This window comes from Thamnophis elegans, chromosome 11, assembly GCF_009769535.1.
Source record: "Thamnophis elegans isolate rThaEle1 chromosome 11, rThaEle1.pri, whole genome shotgun sequence".
In the NCBI taxonomy this organism is placed as follows: Eukaryota; Metazoa; Chordata; class Lepidosauria; order Squamata; family Colubridae; genus Thamnophis; species Thamnophis elegans.
This window is the reverse complement of record NC_045551.1, coordinates 25,059,672-25,079,651: the sequence shown is the minus strand read 5'-3', so window position 1 is coordinate 25,079,651 and position 19,980 is coordinate 25,059,672. Positions and strand designations below refer to the sequence as shown.

General features: G+C 37.1%; 1 protein-coding gene across 1 annotated transcript in view; it reads right to left on the bottom strand.

Moving 5' to 3' along the window:
* Positions 1 to 17,354, bottom strand: part of ANOS1 (anosmin 1) — a 108,455-nt gene extending 91,101 nt beyond the window's left edge. Inside the window, exons 1-2 of the mRNA XM_032226105.1 lie at positions 17,133 to 17,354; positions 6,848 to 6,895 (exon numbers count right to left, since the gene is read on the bottom strand). Of these exons, the coding sequence (XP_032081996.1) occupies positions 6,848 to 6,895; positions 17,133 to 17,351 (267 nt within the window). The 5' untranslated portion in view covers positions 17,352 to 17,354. The remainder of the gene's footprint in view (positions 1 to 6,847; positions 6,896 to 17,132) is intronic.
* Positions 17,355 to 19,980: the final 2,626 nt, after the last annotated feature.

The window sequence follows — 19,980 nt, the reverse complement described above, 5'->3', positions numbered from 1 at the left end:
ACACAAAATAGAAAATAAATAAATAAATAAATAAATAAATAAATATAAATAGTCAAATAATAAGGATAAGAGGGAACATTAGAAATCAGGGAAGAACAGGATTACCAAAGCAATCAAATAAATAAGGAAAATTTTAAACTTTAATAAATAAGGTACAGAAGAATATGAGCAAAAACTTTTAAAAATATAGGGAAGAAAAGGATAAATAAGTCTAATAAAACAAAATAGTAAGGAAAGTTAAATAAATAGGAAGATAGAAAAAGGAGCTAAAAAAGGCAGGAAAAAAGGATAAAAAACAAGGATAATTACTTAGAACAGAGAAGATAGAAACACAGCTAAGAACGAAACCCTTTACCTCCATCACAAAAAAGAGGGATTTTCACATTTTATTTTTTTAAAACTTTTAAATTTTGAAAAATTTAAATGAACTATTACATTTTTAAATTCTTAATTTAATTTTTTTTCTTTTGAAAAACTGAAAATCTTTCACATACTTAAATGCACTACTAAAATGAAACATTTTAAAAATATTTTTTCTTTTTTCTTCAAATATATATGGAGACAAAATCTCCTACTTTTAAATATTTTTTTTAACCCTTAAAAGAACCAGCAAAAAGAAAGAAACTCACGGAAAAGCCGACTGACACTATTGTGGTATGCAATATATGTTCCATGAATGTCCTTAGGCCAAAGAACAACCAAATTAAATGTAATCTATATGAACTACTAGAAGAAAAAGTAAAGAATCTAGATGCAATTCTAGCCAAACTCCAACCTACACAAGAAGGCTATACTCAAATCAAACCAAATAATGAACAAACAATCTCAAACGACTTGGCCTATGGATGAACCTTTGGTGGAAGACAAATGGAGGCATGTCACACATAGAAGGAAACATGACAATTAAAGAAAGAAGCAACATACATCTAACAAACCTCTATTGCCCAATCTAACCCATCCTGATGCAGCTCAATTATAACTGAGTAAGGATTTTCTCCTAGATGAAAAGATAAAGACTCACAAAGTCCTCCTTAAAGAAAGCATGCTCACACCTAGGAGAGATATCATCAAATATTCCTAAAAAGTCACATCAGCATACACACCTGTGATAAACAGAAAAGCACCTCAGACTGCCCCCCCCCAAAAGGAAGGGGAGTGTTGGTGATCAATGTTCCCTCTAAATTTTTTTTCAGTGTGAGCAGAAAAGTATAGTGTTTGAGCGGCACATTTTCATGCCTGAGCACCTGAATTTTTTTCACAGATGTCACCTAAGACAACAACGAAATTAGTATTATTTGAAACTCAAAGTTATGTTTATTCAAGGTACCTGCTTAATTAAAAGTGTTATATAATATCAGTATCACTTAATAACGCTCATGCTTAGCAACCAAAATGTTGACTCAGAAAGTCTGGCATTTGAAGCACGCAAATCTTAAAGCTGTTGTTACAAGATCCTTGCACCCATAACCCTTTAGAAAAAAAACCCCAGGGGTCTTCAAACCTGACAGCTTTAAGACTTGTGGACTTCAACTCCCAGAATTCCTCCTCCAGTCATGTTGGCTCAGAAACTCTGGCATTGAAGCATCCAAGTGTTAAAGCTGTCAAGTTATGAGATCCTTGCACCCATAACCCTTTAGGGGAAAAAAACCTCAGGGGTCTTCAAACTTGACAGCTTTAAGACTTGTGGACTTCAACTCCCAGAATTCCTCCTCCAGTCATGTTGCAGTGACGTCATCTGTGTGGATCTGCTCCATCTTCGTTTTTTTCACTGGGGGCAAGGCTGCCGCTGAAGATGCCAGCGAGACCCCCACCACCAGAATAACTGCTGCCGCCGCCTCCTCCTCCTCCTCCAACAGCACCACCACATTTGCTGCCCGACATTGCAGCTGAGGTGAAGCTGCCAAAGCTCCCGCTCGCGCCCCCACCCATGGCAGCGGCAGCGGTGCCTCCCCCTCTGCTCGGAACACCTCAGCTGGGCAGGGGTGCTGGCGGGAGCTTTGGTGGCTTCACCTCAGCCGCAGTGTCGAGCGGCAAATCCGGCAGTGCTGTTGGAGGAGGATGAGGCGGCAGCAGATATTCCGGTGGCGGCAGGGGCTTTGGGGGCTTACTTCAGCTGCAGCGCCAGGCGCAAGCAGCTAGGATTGGCCACCCACAAAGGACCTCCCCGGGCTTGCTTTGCTGAACACGGGGGCGACTGACGCTAGTTTGAGTGGCCATGGCCGGCACAAACTACCGTCAGTCGCTCCGTGCTCATCAAAACAAGTCTGGGGAGGTCCTTTGCGGGCAGACAGTTCTAGCCGCCTGCAAAGGACTTCCCCATGTTTGCTTTGCTGAACACGGGATGACTGATGGTAATGAGCGGGGCAGCCAGCACCTAGGAGGTCCTAGGAGACCACGCTCACGAGCAGCCACCCGGCAAACCCCCTTTGCAGCCAGGCACAGTGCCATTCACTGACCTAGGGGGATCGCCAAGCCATGTGAGCACCTGTTTGCCACCGCCCTGCTCCCACGGCTTGGCGCCTTCCAAATGCCAGTGAATGGCGCTCTGCACAGCTGGAGAGGGGGGTTGCACGAGCAGCTGTTCCGCTCTTGCTCACCCACCTCCCAGCCTCACGATGCATGGCCCAGCTCTCATTACGGAGCCAGGGCGCCACCTCCACCACCAGCGGCACCATCCCAGCCTGGGTTTTTCCATGGCTTCCAACCCAAGTTTTTCGGCAGTAGCCGCTCTAGGCGCACGCTCTATGGTTGTGGGCCAGCTGCCTGCAGAGTGTACAACCATAAAGTGTGCGCCCAGAGTGGCCATTGCCAAAAGACTCGGGTTGGAAGCCGTAGAAAAAGCCAGGCTAGGATGGCAGCAGTAGCAGCAGCGGCGCCCTGGCTCCATAATGAGAGCTGGGCCATGCATTGTGAGACTGGGAGGTGGGTGAGCGAGAGTGGAACAGCCGCTCCCGCAACCCCCCTCTCCAGCTGTGCAGAGCGCCATTCACTGGCATTTGGAAGGCACCAAGCCACAGGAGCTGGGCAGCAGTGAACAGGCGTTCACGTGGCTTGGTGATACCCCTAAGTCAGTGAATGGTGCTGTGCCCAGCTGCAAAGGGGGTTTGCTGGGTGGCTGCTCATGAGCATGGTCGCTTCACGGCTGTTGGGTTGTGTTGCTGCAACAGCACAATACAGCTATTTGCCCATGAGGCTGTGCCCGGCTCTTTGGGAGCCTGCTCGCAAGAGAGCAGCCGCCTGGCAACTCCCCTCTTCAGCTGGGCACAGCGCTGCTCACCAACCTAGCGGTATCCCAAAGGCGCCAAGCAATGCGATCACCTTTGCCTCCCCCCAGGTTCCCGCGGCTTGGCACCTTCAGGATACTGCTAGGTTGGTGAGTGGTGCTCTGCCTGGCCGGAGGTGGGGGGTTGTCCAGGGAGTTTATATGCAGGGGTGGCTTATATTTTTGCCCACCAGAAAAATGTGGCATGGCTGTATTATGAGGACATATCGTATTTTTGGGGAAACACGGTATATAAGTTGTCTCCCAGAGCAAAAATCAAAGATGTTATTGAGAACATGACCAAAATAATTAGGCCCACAGATTACTATCCTTTTCTCCTCCTTCACATAGGGATGAATGACACACAAGCATATAGAAACAAAATAAAGTTATAAGTAGAAGCCAGCACAGGTTTATTAAAAAAAGATCTTGCCAAACCAATCTTATTTCATTCTTTGACAAAGTGACTAAATAAGATGACCAGCAAAATGTTGTGGACATAGTATACTTAAGACTTCAGCAAGGCTTTCAACAAAGCAGACCACAATCTACTTTTTGATAAGCTACAAAAATGTGGGATAGACAGCATCATCACCAGATGGATTTGTAACTGGCTGACAAACCATACTCAATGCGTAGTCCTTAATGGCACTACATCTAAATGGAGGGGAGTAAGCAGTGGGATACCACAAGGTTCTGTCTTAGGCCCAATACCTTCATAAAAGACTTAGTTGAGGGAATAAAAGGGGACGATAACTTAAACATGAGCCAGCAGTGTGCAGCAGCAGCCAAAAAAACTAATACAATTTTTGGTTGTATAAACAGAGGTATAGAATCAAAATCACGTGAAGTATTAGTACCACTTTATAAAATATAAGTAAAACTACATCCAGTTTTTGTCACCACTTTACAAAAAAGATGTTGAGACATTGGAAAAAGTGAAAAGAGTAACTAAACTGATTAAAAGCCTGGAGACTAAAACATGTGAAGAATACTTGAAGGATTTTGGTTTGGCTAGTCTAGATAAAAAAAGGGCTGGGGGTGACAGCAGGATTCCAGTATTTGAGGGGCTGCCACAAAAAGGAGGGGGGGGAGGTCAACTTATTTTCCAAAGCACCAGAAGGCAGGACAAGAAACAATGAATAGAAACTAATCAAGGAGAGATTAATCTGAAATTAAGGAGAAACTTCCTAACAGAACAATTAACCAATGGAACAGCTTACTGTCAGAAGTTGTAAGTGCTTCATCAATGGAAGTTTATAAGAAGAGACAGGACAGCCACTTGTCTAAAATGGTACAGGGTCTCCTGCTTGAGAAGGGGATTGGACTAGAAAATCTCCAAGGTCCCTTCCAGTTCTGTTCTATTCTTCTTAACTAGCCAGCTGCCTATGAGAAATCCATATGCAAAGTATTAATCTTTTTCTTGTATTTCCAAGAAGATAATACTAAGAGGTATAAATAACTTAGTATATGTTGAGAGATTTAATTTGGAACATTTAATTTTCTTTTTGCTTACTGCCACTCAGTTCATCTACAACTGAATTAAGACTTTTATATAAACTTGTATAAAAATTAGATTGATTTTTTTAAAGGTCACAGAAATGTTAAAATGTTTTCTAAGGAATACTCTTTGAATATGTTAGTCTCCAAGTTAAAGCAAAAAGAAAATTTCTATATATGCAGAATTATAGTTCATCATCGTTCCCAAGCACAATATACAAAATAGCAAAAATTGTTATGCCTTCATTTCTTTCTTCTTATATGAATCTAACACTTCACTGAATCGATTGATATCTTATGCTTCCTTCTTTATATTTTACAAGGTGCTCCGTTACCCCTTAAAATTATTGTTCATAAATACCTCCAAAATACCAAGCAAATAAATACATTCCGTGCACCCAAAAAATTGGTCAACTATTTAGGCATGAAATTGAATAAATTAAATAAATAAAAATATTTGCTGCAAAAAACCAAGAAGGAAAGAAGACATGTCAAACTACATCAAAACAGGGTATCAAAACCTAAAAATGTTATTTGTAATGACAGAATTACAGAAGCAATATAAATTGCTAAACTTTTTTTTAATTTGCAAGTAATAGGTTTTTGGGAACAAGAAATAGTATCTCTTTTTCCGTTCTCTGTTGGGTTTTTGGTTTGGAGTTTTGTATTTTGCATTTTAATCTTGTCTTGAATAGAATAAAATAAGAATATAGATAAAAAAGAGTGTGTCACTAAGAGTCATCAAAATATCATATTATCATAGTCCACATCATCACTTTGTAAAAGTAATAATTTATGTTTTTTAATTTACAAAGTTACACTCTTGTCCTCCAAAATGATGAAGTTGTGCATTATTTCTCAAACGTTTGTCTAAAAATCCCATATGCGACAATTAATTTCATTAAAATAGACCTAATCTATTAAATAAATTGTCACAAGATAATTAAGTAATCTTGAATTTAGAATGCATGCAAATATTTCAGTAGGAACTCACAAATAATTAAAAGTGCTGTCCAGAAAAAAATTATACAATACTAGTAAAATTGTGATATTTCTAGTTTCTTTTTACATGGATTATCTATTTCTAAAAATAATTCATCTTTTAATCAGATATATGTGTCAAAATTGCTGGTGATTTGGCCTTTGGTTTTCATTGTTACTTTATAAAGTCAACTATTCAACACAAATCTGAGGATGTTGCTTTGTACCATTATGAAAGTTTGATTAAAATAAGTGGTCCCTCCAATTCCTCTGCACATAGTTCTAAAGGCTTATAAAGAAGGGATAAATGCACTCAGCAATGTATGTGAATGAAAAGAGCAGTCAGTGCCCAAGTCCTATAATTCTTCTTTGACCCTCTAAAGCTGATGAATCATTGTTGCTTCTCTTCAGGGATCATAGTGAGATGCTTTTCCAGTGGAATCAAATGGTTATTAGTTCACTTACACTCTAATCTTCAGAAGGTCAAAAAGTCAAAACACACACAGAAGGTACCAGTAAGACCAAATAAAATCTGCAAAGAAATTAAGATCTGAGGACATAACATTACTAATAGAATAAATATTCAACATCAAAACAGACCTTGGAATGTTAGAGAAACATGTTGCTAACTTCCTTCCTTGACAGACACTGCTTGTAGAATAAATATTATTAGGAACATTTTAGTGACTTGTTTATGTTACAAAGCATTTCATGCTTGGACAGAGATGTTAGATATAAATCAAATAAATGCTTCCCCACTGCCCTCCCCAAAAAGTGGTGAATGTGGATTGATTTGTTCAATTTAGCCATGACTAATCAGTTTTTAAGTCTCTCTGATAGCTAAAATAAACTATCAAGCCAGTCAGTTAAAGGTAGTTTTTATATCATTAATATAAATTGCTACTGCAAAATCTTATCAATGAACAAGTAGTAATGATTAGTTGTTAGCAACTGCGATAATATATGAAAAGTAAAGTACTTTTTGTTTACAATTCCAAGAATGATGTTACAATACAGAAATACTATAGTGCTAGACTGAGAAAAAATATAGAAGTCCATACGCACCCAAAAATATAATGATGAATAAATATGGCAAGCACATACCTTTGAACATTGTTTGTGATTCTGACACCAAACCAAGGAACTATTATTCTGTAGAATAAAAAGAAAGAATATAAACATTAATGGCACAATTTTAGTATTCTCATTATCTTTCAGCTAGAATTTGATTTTAATACTGGAACTGAACTGTTTATGCCTACATACAACATGATCAAAATATAAATTGTGAAAGAGAATATTTAGCTCACTGCCAATTTGTACTATTATATACAAACATAATGAAAAAGATTTTGATCCTATTAAAAGTTGCTGATGGCATGTATCTTCTGTACTTAAGTCAGTAGTGACAGCCTTTAATTTTAAAATCCTTCTACTTTTCTACATAGACGTGTCAATGATGAAATCTAGACTGATTGGTAAAAAAGAAAAAGAAGATTCAACATTGTAATTAACACCTTATTTATGTATTCTCCTCTACATACTTCTATTAAGAGACTATTTTTAAGTTATCTATTTTAAATAAACAATTCTCTTCAAGCGTTGCAGAAATCTATCTATATGTTATGGTCAGATTGGGGTCAGTATAGGTAAAATGCTTGTTTACCCCTTTAAAATTTTTATGACCTGCATGCCCATCTACAAGATTTAAAAGAATATTTTAAATACAATCAAATATTATAACATAAAATACCTAAACTTTCAAATACTTGAATAACAGAGATATGACTATAAAATGTCGAACTACTTACAGTAATGCTGTCCTATTATACATTCATGTTTTATTTGTGGGTATGTCTACCAAATTACTATAAAGCAGCAGGAAAAATTACAGCCATTCATATGATAAAAACCTCTCAAATACATTCAGGGCTACTACCACCTAGATTTATTTAAAAAGTGTATACATCAAAATAGTCCCCTCCAATTAAAAAAAAAACCAATCTTCAACTACACTTATATCTTTCCAGATCATACGCTCAGAAGCACATAACATCGTCAACTATTAAATATAAAAACTTTTTTTTAGAATAATGTTCTTATATTTGTCAGCAATATCCATACATTTATCTTAGGTATATTAAAGCACATGTATAAATAAATGTGAAAATAAAACTTGAGCAAATCTAATGAAAAGATGGGGAAAGAATAACATTTAGGAGGATGCCATAAATAACATACAGTTAATAAGGATCGCTTTAAGAGTTTTTGTGCCAGCTAAGAATGTTATTTCTTTTTACAATATCTAGCCAGTAGAATTGTTAAAGTAATATTCCAAATACATTTTCTTCCCTTTTCATATAAGAAATGATAGAACAAAGATTGCAGTAGCAGAGTAGTACCAATTTAACTGCATTATTTTACAGCCCTATATTTTCACTAATAAGCACACTGCCTGTTATGAGCAAACAAAAAAAATCACTTAAAATCTTTGCTTGCTCAGATAAGCCATCTTTTATCTTCATTGATTACATACTGTATGTTTATTACGTAACCTAAACTAGTTTGATCAAGACGAAAGCACTGTTTCTTCAATTTAAAGTAGATCTAGCAATATTGAGGTGAGTAGGATCAATGCAATCCCTGGAACATGCATACTGCAGGCTGGCCATTAACTATTTTTGCTTCGTGCACTAATTATTAATCAAAGCATTAATTATTCACTCTCTTTTCAAGTTATAAAACATATAACAGTTATTACTCTTATAACTAAAAATACAAAAGAGTTGGAAGCAGTAGTGATAAATGTCAAGGAGTACAGAAAGAAATGGTGCCATAATTAAATATAAAAAGTACCAAATTAATAAGGTACTTATTAATGTAGTAATTATGTAATAAGGTACAGTAATCAGCTTTAGAACTGACAGAGAAGATATTGAAATAATAGATAGTTTCAGTTTTTTAGAATTGTCTGTCAATAGTACAGGAAATAGCAACCGAAAAACATCCCACATAGAAGTATTTAGTAGAGCCATAAAGGCCTTGAAAAAATATTCAGATGCCAAGACCTGTTCATACATACAAAATTCAGAATTGTGCAGGCAATGCTTCTCCTTGAATACTTTATTGAAGTAAAAGATGGACAAGCAGGACAAAATCAATATTGACGTTTTTGAACGTTGGCATTGAAAAATACTCCTGAGACTACAGTATTGTGGATGGTCAAGGAAATAAACAAATGAATTATAGAACAATCCAGACTTCTCATTCAAGGGCTAAAATCATTTTATTTTGGATGCATTATGCCCTCTTTAAAAATCCATAATGCTGGCAAATGTGGAAGGAAAGAGAAGAGAACATCCAGCAGCAAGGAGACTGGATTAAACTGCAGCAGTGCTAACACTGCTAATTTCAAAGAGATTTCAAAGAGATTCTTGGTGAGACACAGATAAACGTAGACCAGAGATTCCCAAGGGGGAAACCACATAATAGTGGGTCCCAATCAATCAAATCTTTGGATACTTCTGAGTTGAATTCATTTTAATTTTAATAATAGCAGGTATGGGAAAGATTTATGTGGAAATCAATTCCTTAGAACTGAAATAACCATTCTAAGAGATAAGCTAAGATAGTATTTGCACAACATACCTTCATGCAGTCATAACTTGTTGTTTATCATTCTTAAATATTATGTAGTTTTTCCTTTAAAATGAAGCTACATTTATTAATACTCTTTTCAACTCAAGGAAATACTTGGAATATATGGCAACACTTCTTATCCCTCCATGCTATACATAATGCACAAGAAGAAAAAAACATGGTACAGTTTAAAACATTAATATGACAAAAAGAACATGACTGCTTGGATCTTACGTATTTTCCTAACTTCTGATCTCAGTTTGTTTTCTCGTAAATCAGTCTTCCTAAATCTTGCATTAAATCTGAATGTGAGTCAGCACACAAATAAAAAAATCAAACAAATTAGCATCATAGGAGTCACGTGATTTCCAGTTTTAATAAACTACTTATCAAAACGTAAACTCTGAGAACTCAATTGAATTCATAGTGTTCGGTGCCAAGAATTAATAAGTGAATTTATATTTAGTCAATTAGAAATTACCTTACATCTTCCTTGTGCAAATATGGATAGAAAACCAAGAGTTCTTTACAAAAATATACTTTGGATTATTTCCAGAAGCATGACATACTCCACTGACACAACTCAGCTCTGTTTTGAAAATTGTGTGTACCTAACAGCTAATCAACACTTATTAGGTACCATTTTTTCTATCCTTTTGTTATCTGCCACAGTTCACAATTTTAAAGTATAAAATAAGAATGTATAAACTATATTATATGTGTGCACAGCAGATCAAAACAGTAACAGTTATTTTCTTTACCACATTGAAAACTATAGAGTAGTCTCTCAAAACATCCAAGTGCTTATAATTGTCTTGAATTCAATTGGGATAGGGGCTGCAATCTAGTTGTCATCTTGCATAAAGACATAAGACTGAGTATCATTAAACCTATGTGGAAGGGGATAGTTTTAGTTGTAATCTTCACCTAGGCTCCAGCACAAAATATCAAAGGGCTATATATGATTTGCCTGCCAATTTCCCATACACTGGCATCTTTCTACATTCTTATCATAGTCTCAGAGTGCCACCGCCACTTGCCACCACCGCTCGCCACTGCTCACTACCGCCATTTGCCACCACTGCCTATTGGCAATTGCATCTGCCTCCCAGAATACTGCCAATCAACTGTTCCAGTAATCCCTGCTCCCTGGAACAGCTGATCAGCGGTATTCTGGGAGGCCAATCCAACCATTGATAGATAGTGGTGGTGAGCAGCAGCAATAGTGAGTGGCAACAGCAACAGGATAGACCTGGGTCCGGGGAGAAAAAATCCATTGTGGAGACAGCCACACCTACGGGAAATTTCTTCCGTAGCTTCAAGAGCTTTTGGCTGAAACGATAAAGGATTTCTGGGCCTGAGCAGGGAGCTGGACTATAAGATCTTCAAGGTCCCTTCCAACTCTGTTATTCTGTTATTCTTTCCTCATTCCTTCCTCCCTCCCTCCCTTCTCCAACACTGTTGTTTTTTAAAAAGAGATTGGATAAGCAGTTGTCTGAAATGCTGTAGGGTTTACTGCCTAAGCAGGGGGATGGACTAAAAGACCTCCAAGGTCCCTTCCAACTTAGTTATTCTGCTATTCTACCTACCTACCTATCTACCTTCCCTCCCCAACAGTGATGTTTTTTAAAGAGATTGTATAAGAATTTGTCTGAAATGCTATAGGCTTTCCTGCATGAGCAGGGGCTGGACTAAAAGACCTCCAAGGTCCCTTCCAGCTCTGTTATTCTGTATAACAGCATGTTACAAGAGGCAACTGAAGATAAGACTTAAAAGATTTAGACAAAGCCATGCAAGATTTTCCTGGCCAAAACAAAACAATTTTTTGTTTTCTTTTTTTCCCTCCCAAAAGCTAGGTGAGTCTTATGGTCTAGAGTGTCTTATGCAGCAGTATGTGTGTGTAGATATAGATACATAGTTATATATTATATGATGTAGTTATATATTAAATCTATATCAAGTAATACGTATAATTACTTAATGAACACTTAACTATTGAACTGAGTTTGCTGACTTTACTGAGGCTTAGAAACTGACTTTGCTGAGCATCTACTCTTGTACAAACCTTGGTGAAAACTGCTGGTTTTCCACATTTCTGACACTGTCTACAGAATTTGATAGATTATTGTTATATGAGTGCTACTTGACTAGTGCTATATGGCTACTTAATTAAAAATCAGCAAAAAAATTCAGGGTTATAGATTTGCCACTATGATTTGAGATATTCCAATGATATAACCAGACAGTTATAGATATATCTTGGTAGCTTCAACAGGGAATAATTGTTATGGAAGACACAAATACAGTAGACCAATAAATCATTGGTTTCCCTACCTTTAATATCAACTGAATATGGCAATGGCTCCATGGAGGAAAGAGTACAAAGGATTTCTAATCATAACAATTTTATTTAAATAATGATTCTCATGATAGTTACATTGAGCACATTATCCAAAATATATTTTTACTTCTTCATGATCAGCATTTTTTCAATGCATATCAGAAGAACTAATTGCAGCAGGAACCCAGGAATAGGAGAATTAGTATGCAAATGGAATATTGGGATAAAATTTAAGAAGTGTCATGGTATAGCAAAAGCATTTACTCTTTAATAGAGGAGAGAGATTTAATAGTTCCAGCTAAAAAGAACAACCAAAATGTTACCTTCAACAGTATTTAATATATCAGGTTCACCACTGCTATACGTTTAGGAAATTGTGTATGGCAAAATACCCAGTCCATCCTAATATCAAATTCTTTAGCTATCCAATGTTATAGCCAAAAAGGAATTTATTCTAAATCCAAAGACAAAGTTTTAACAATTTAATGTCAATATTATATAGGTAAAAGATTCTGGGTATGTCTGGAGGTTACATATATAAATATTTCCTACAACATGGCAAGAACACAAGTCTATTGACATGCAACATTAATTTAGCTTATTTTTCTCTATCTCTCCCTGCTTTAAGTTCTAAGTATCAATTACTACTCATTATTGCACAAACATATTTTACTAATGAAATCATACCCTGCTTTTCTTACTAATTAGAAAACAACATGAGGTTTAGTCTTATTTTCACTTTATAGCCAAAAACCGTTACTGTAACAAATTTTGAACTTGAAAAAACAGCCTTAATAAACAACAAAATGTGTACTGGCCTACTTTAAAAAAGATTATTCAACCTTTCTTAACATTCTTTGAGACAATCTTACTACTATTAAACTCTGAATATGCTAAATCAAAGGCTGGTGCAGATAATTCTGAATCCCTCAGGATACAGAAGGAACACACACATCTTGTATTTCTTACTGAAAAGGACAATTGCTCCTGCTATTCAGTTATTTCAAGGGCTGGTTCCTTTAAAATCTGAGACAGGTAGTGAATGATTCTGCTTGGAATCATTTACACTTTAAAGACCTTTGAAACTACTGTGAAAAAAGAGCAATTGCAAAGTCATCTTTGTTTTCAGAGCAAAAGAATGGTGTGCACACCTGCTGAACCTAATCATTTCTTGTTCATCAGAAACAGAGTCTTTATTGTGTACATCTTATCATTCTTTCCTTACTTGAACACCTTTTAAAAAGGTTAATACTTGCTACTGCTATCCATTTGCACTGAACTACTGTTGTTTCATGTTTTAAATATATTTAATAATTTAGTAATAGAATTTGTTCACAAGTTACAGTTAAAAACAGTGATGGCCAATTTACTGACAGAAAAAGAGACTAGTTGACTATTAATAGTTATTAAGTCTTAACAGAATTTCCGCCATTTTCTACCCAGCTAATTAAAATGAAATCACTATTATTTGGAAACATACATTATGTTAGCAGTTTTGTTTCAGAATGAAATGTTGCCAAGAAAGTAGACACATTTCTGTAGAAAATGTAAAAACTTTCTGTAAGAATAGACTGATGTAATTTACCTTTTTTTAACCAACTGTAAAACAAAGAGTTACAACCAGCTGACAGCAGTTAAAAAAACTGCCTTTCAATATAATTAATTGTAATTAATTATTTGTATATACCTGATCAATAAAATATATGCTCTCAGAAGACATTTTCTCATTTTACAATCCAGCATATTTTTGCTTATTTATCTGGATTTCGAATTTATGTATATATGCAAACTTTATTCATGAAACAAAATGTTTTCAAAGATGTTTTCTTTATCATTATCTGTATAATGATAATACCACCTGTGTCTATACAAAAATCTCTGTTTCTCAGGGCTGAGAAAACCATTTCAAAACCAAAGTAGGAATTTTCAAGACTAGGAACTGTCTTGAATTACCACATAATTACCAACAAAAAAAGTCAGATGTTGTTTGAATACTCAATTGAAATTTGCTATTTTAATCATTATTCTGTGAAACCCAAGAATTACCTTCCATGTCACACCATAATCTACTTTTTCCTAAAATAAATAATAAATACATAAATAAAAATCTAAGCTACTTAAGTTAGAAATGTATCTTATCATTGTCCATACTAAACATTATATAAGGATAAATTCCAAGTAGATAAAACAATGATTTCAATTATGAGGAAAGTAGGTTGTAGCACAGTGGCATTATCAAAGAAGGTGAAACTAGGGTTTGCAATAGTTTTAATAGAGGTGTGATAGAAATTGTTTTATGTGGAATGTGTAAAGATTTGCAGGGAAAATTGTAGGTCTTATTTGATGTGTTGAAGCTTGTTAAACCAAAAAAACCCAGAAATCATACCTCAGGCTTTTAAAGTTTGACACAAAAATTACAAATCATGATTTATGGGGTATTTGGGGCTCTAGCAAATACATTAAAATTGATCTGCCATGAAAAAATGAAAAAGCATGTAATGAAGATTCTTGCTTGATATTCTTTATCCCCATTAACAATATGTACCAGATTCAAGAAAATTATACAACCTAATCATTATGATTTAGAAGCTAAAAATGTTTTTTTTAAAGCTGTAGTATTGTGCCATGAGATATGTCACATATCCCAGATATGCCAACTTTATAATACTGTAACTACAACTGTGGTCTAAAGGTATTACTGTAGGAATCCCAACTGAATATGGTGGTGTAAATTCAGGGCATGTATGCATAATAGGTGCTGACATCATTGATTGAACATATTACATACAATAAGCTTGGAAACATGGCTAAGCCCTCTTATTAAACAAGGAACATTTATTCTTTTTTGGATTTCAGTATATCCTGCTAAATGAGACACTTTTCTATTGTGTCGCTTAATTCCATGAAACAATTGAAATCCCACCAGCAGAAGCAGATTCACAGATATGTACAGTATATAATATCCAGTGACATTACTGAATATATTTCTGAAAGGTTTGGTTGCAGAGATTATCTAATAGATTTTGAGAAGCTGGTAAAACATCCCAATGGGATTTAGTGAGGCTTTTCAGTTGAGATGTTTAAGATGCAGAGGCAATGAATGTATAACAAACAACTGCAATTTCCATTTTGTGAAGGTGGAGGTGGGGAAGATGTGATACACAGTTTAAGTAGGGTTAGGAGCATCCAGAAAATCCTAATCCTCTTTCACTTGCCCAATATGATCCACAGAAATATACAAGCACTGCGCTACAGTTACTTTTGAAATTTCTACAAAACATAGTAGAAATAATATCATAAGTGAATATACAAGCATGGGCAAAATGATACACTTCAAATAAAAACAAAATGTTGAGAATGAAATCCCATTACTGATCTTCATCCTTAAACTGAGATTTACAAAGAAAATTGTATTTTTCTTTGTAAAAATACAAAGAAAAATAGTTACATCTTTTTATGCTTCACGTGTCACTAAACACTATGAATACATGAATGTTGAAATAGAATTATCCCACCATGATTGTCTGGGCACACAATCATCAAACCATGTACTAGATTTTTCAAAATAACTCCAAGAACCACAAAAACTAAATGGGTCACCTCTAAAGAGCCACAGGAAAACAATAGCTTCTTGCTTTTAGGGACCACTTTAAAAAATAATATGTGTGAATAACCCAATAGTGTACAGACCTGTGCAAACTGTTACATCATAACCTATTTATGTCAATGAAATGAGACATTCTGACCTCTGATTCCTCTGACAAAAATCAAGCAAATTAGTAGTTAGTAAACTGATATCTTGCTATTCTTCTTAGAAAGACACATCTGTTGAATAAAACAACCACAAAGTTAGAAAAACTAAGATAGCAATGCTATCCCATTCCATTTTCAATATATGGAGACACATACGTGCAGAAACACACAGACATCAAACAAACATCCCACACAGCCCTTTAATGAGATGATAATAGATATAAATCACTCCAATTAACAGTAATTTTGAGACTCAAGTAATTTACAGGTCTTAAGTTGACGTCTATTAAAAATAGTGCAGAAAGCTATTCATAAAGTTTCTCTACTAATGATAAGTCAATGGATCTTTAATGTTTCTGGATCAGATACAAAATCACTGTTTTTTATCACAGCTCTATTAAATAACTAATTTTCACATTCCCATATACACTGGGATTGTACAAACATTTTCAAAAATTAAGCAAATGAACAAGGAGAATAAAATGACTTTATTTCTAAAGTTATATGTTACCTGATTCCCAGCAACTTCTTTATCAACTTTATCAAAATAAGGCAACAAGCTATTTAAACTGCTAATAGGGCTTTGATGTTTATAAATCAAGTCCATATATAAAATCATGCCATTCTATTTTATCTTAAATACTGAAAATCATGGCCACTTTATACATCACATGACATACCATATTATAAATATTAATTCCGAAAACAAAATACACTCCACTCTTTATTTGGGGAACATGATTAATTATTATAGATCTACTTTAACTAGGCAAGTTTACTTTAGGCAGATTCCAATGAAGCCAACAAGTTTTACTCTTGAGTAAAACGGCATACAGGGTGGCAAGCTTAAAACTGTCTTCAGAAATGGATACATGTTCTTTTACACATCTTCGACTTTGTCACTTTAAAATAGTTATTGCTTCATGTAAGCAATTTCCACCTCCAGGTTACACAACTGCTTAAATTTATGGTATGATATGTTTTCACCTTTCAAACCGCAAACATACCTAGCCCGAGCTTCAGCGGTTACAAATGACTAAATCGCTTCGGTAACATAGCTTCTATATACTAATTAAAATCGCCACTTCCGCTATCAGCGCCGGTTGAAAAAGTAGCCAAGTCAACCAGCGGCGCGACTCCCAAAATGGGAGCAGTCATCCGATGGGACAACTCGCTTAGGGTCAAGAGATCAGCCCAATACGAACAGCTTTAAGAAGCTTATTCGATCGATTTCGCTGGGAAAAGGCAGGCTTGCGAGCTTCTTAAGAAGCTACAAAGTTCAGTGGAAAGCTCAATGGAGTACCAGCGGCTCAGAATGGGTCGACTTATGCCTTTGCGAGCCTGTTTTGCTCCCTGAGGTCCCCTCGGGAATAAATTGTGCCGAGGAGGTCTTAATTTTTAGCGAATGCATTTCAGCCCATCCGTTTCGTCTTCTGCACTCATAAATGCACCCTAAGCGGTGAAGCGCCCAATTGTGAACATCAGCCAAACAGCCGCCTAAGGCTGCGGTCCACCGCCTATGTATCTCTAAGAACAAATCCCATTGAATTCAAAGGACTTCTGTCCTACGAGACCTGGCCAAGGGAGGAAACGAGAAGTCGCTCGGGTTTCATAAAAGCGCGGCCCGACTACTGGTTTGGGTGTTTTTCTCCATACCTGGAAATGCTTGAAAAAGGCGGAGATACGTGTAATCTGCAAGCTGAGACACCTGGAGCTGCATCTGGCTCCATAAATACTGGTGGCGAAGAATTCATCCTGCTGGCGAGCCGCCGCTCCCGTTTCTCCAGCCCAGGCAGCGCAGCTGGGCAGGGAGCCCCAGGAAGCGGTAATCCAAAGGAGAAGAGTCAAAGGAACGCCGGGCTCTTTAAACCCCATGGCTTTGTGCTCAGCCGGGTGCGGGAGAAGAAAACAACCCCGACAGCTCTAAACACTCCGCACCGCGTGCAATTGCATCGTTTCACCTCGCCAAGTGAAGGGGAGGCGGCGGCGGCGGCGGCGAAGCCTCAGCGCAGTGAAAACTCAGCACCGAAAAAAAGTTCAATCATTCAACTCTCTTCAACACCCACCCCCCGGGTAGTATTCAGCTCGCAGCCTTCCCCTCACTACTCCCAGGAGGACAAGGGGGTGGGGAAAGGGTGGCAGGAGACTGCCCGATTGGCTGCGGAAGACGCCTAGGAGGGGCGGAGTGTCTGACCGCAAGGAGGTCGCGCGAGCGGAGAGGCGGGGTGGGGTGGGGTGGAGTGGGGAGTCTGAGGTGGCGAGTCGCTCTGGGGTTCGCAACTTTCCCTCCCGCGTGCGCGCCGCGCTGTGGCCGGGAGTTGCTGGGGAGCACCTTTTGTACCCCGCACGCGACACCTGCCTTGGTTCCCTCCCTCGCGAAGCAGGACACGAGAAAAAGAATCTAGCAGACGTCCACATTGGGACCGGGGTTACATAAACTTCATTTCACCTCTCCACGCCTTTTAAGAGTCACACAGGCTATTGTTGGGGATGCGATTTGGTCAAAGTTCGGGGCACCGAAAGCAAGTTCGGTATGCAGGTTGCTTACTTTTAAAATCCTCAACCCGAGTACGAGGCGCACTCCTTCCTTCTTGGTCTTAGATCTTCTCCACGGACACACGCAATCACGAGCACAGACTGCTCTTAGTTTGATCATAGTGCAATAAACCCACATACACAAGAAACTTGGCTGGAGCGGTAGCTCGTCGCTCCACACATGCAATTTCCAAGATGCCCGGTTGGAAAAATAACTTTGAATTGCCGCCGTCAATCAGATTGGCCATTGGGAAATAAACTTGTACACCTATGCCTGGTGTAAAATTTTTGCTAGTGAGGCAGTTACCTAAATGGACACATCAAATCAAGCCATGAAGCACCGATTGTTCTTTGAAAATCACTGATGCGTAGAACATATTAGTACTGAGGCATGGAATCGAAAAAATGTTAAACTTGTCAATTTTTTTTATCTTTGGCACTGAAGCCCTCAGGCACAAATACCTATGTAGATTTCATTTTTTCATTCATTAAAATGAGTACTCAAATGACTTTAATCACAAGATTTAAAGAGATGAGATAATGTTATAGAACTGGATTTTAATGTTTAAGCATATGGCAAGATGTGTAATGATAAATATTTCATATAAAATTAGCATAGGAATTTTTGTATACAAAATTAGCTGAAGTGCAGGTAAATATTTCATATAGTGACAAATGCCTAAAGTGAGGATGGCAATCTATAGATAAGGAACATTACCAACTTCATTTCCAAGCACTGTGCAGCCTCAGTTGGAAAGCAGGGCAGATTTTAATCTTTCCCTCTGCCCAAAATGCAAAGATGCAACATTTTGGTAATATCAGTAGGTATCTTCTCTGTAATCCAAAAATAATCCCTAAATTCTCAAAAGTTTTCCCATCCAGGCATAAACCATCCTAACATAAAAATGATCTTAAATCATTCAAATATTGTGTTACTTTCTTTCAATTTCTTTGCATCAGACATTGAAGTAAAAAAAAAAAAGAAACCTTAAAATACAATAGAAACTGTAGGAGAGAGAGTCAAGGAAGAAGTCAAGTGGGGAATTAGTCTAGAATTGTTATGCAAGCATAAAAGGTGATACCCCTCCTTGAATGCAGTTGAACCTTGTCTAGTCTGGTCCAGGTGCAGACCGCTGATCTGGGGAGATTCCTGTGAAATAGGCATGAACAATAAAATAGCTATCTTCTTCACTTGTGGATCTGGTTGTTCACACCAAACAGAAACACATAACATGTTAAACTATTAATACAAATCCTGAGGAGGCCAAAATCCTAGCCTGGGAGAGATTTGCATCTATGAAAACTGCCACTGTGTGCTAAAGCAAAGAAGCTTTTAAAAATGGACATATTTTAAGAAGAGAATATGACCAGATACCAGATATACATTCATATAAAATAAACGTACAGGTTGCCTCTGCTATATAAAATCTTGTTTTGATTCATTTCGTCCAAATTTACTCTGCTATGGACCTTTACAATCTTATTCAGTATTTATACATATAATTATGAGTGCTGTCTAACAGCCTGCAGTAAGTGATGCAATTTAATGAGATATCTCTAAACAGTCATGTATAAAACACTGGGCTGTACTTTTTAGAATTTCTATAAAATGAGCGTTTCTTTAATTTGCTGAAGCTTTATGTTAGTCAAAAGCAATCTGAGTACCAATGTAATTATATTTATATCAGTATGTGATAAAAGATAATTTGGAGAACTACCTATTAATTAACAACTAGCCAGTTTGGTCTAGTGTAGGGGTATCAAATTCAAGGACGGGGGCCAGATCGGGCCTGCGGGGTGCTTAGATCTGGTCCGTAGGGCTGTTCTGGAAACAGCAAAGCATCAGCCCATGGTGCCACTGCCAGGGAAAATGGAAGTTTTGGAAGTTTGGAAGTTTATTGGTATTTGTATGCCGCCCACTCCCTAGGGACTCAAGGCGGCTTACAGACAAAACAAGGGAATATATAGA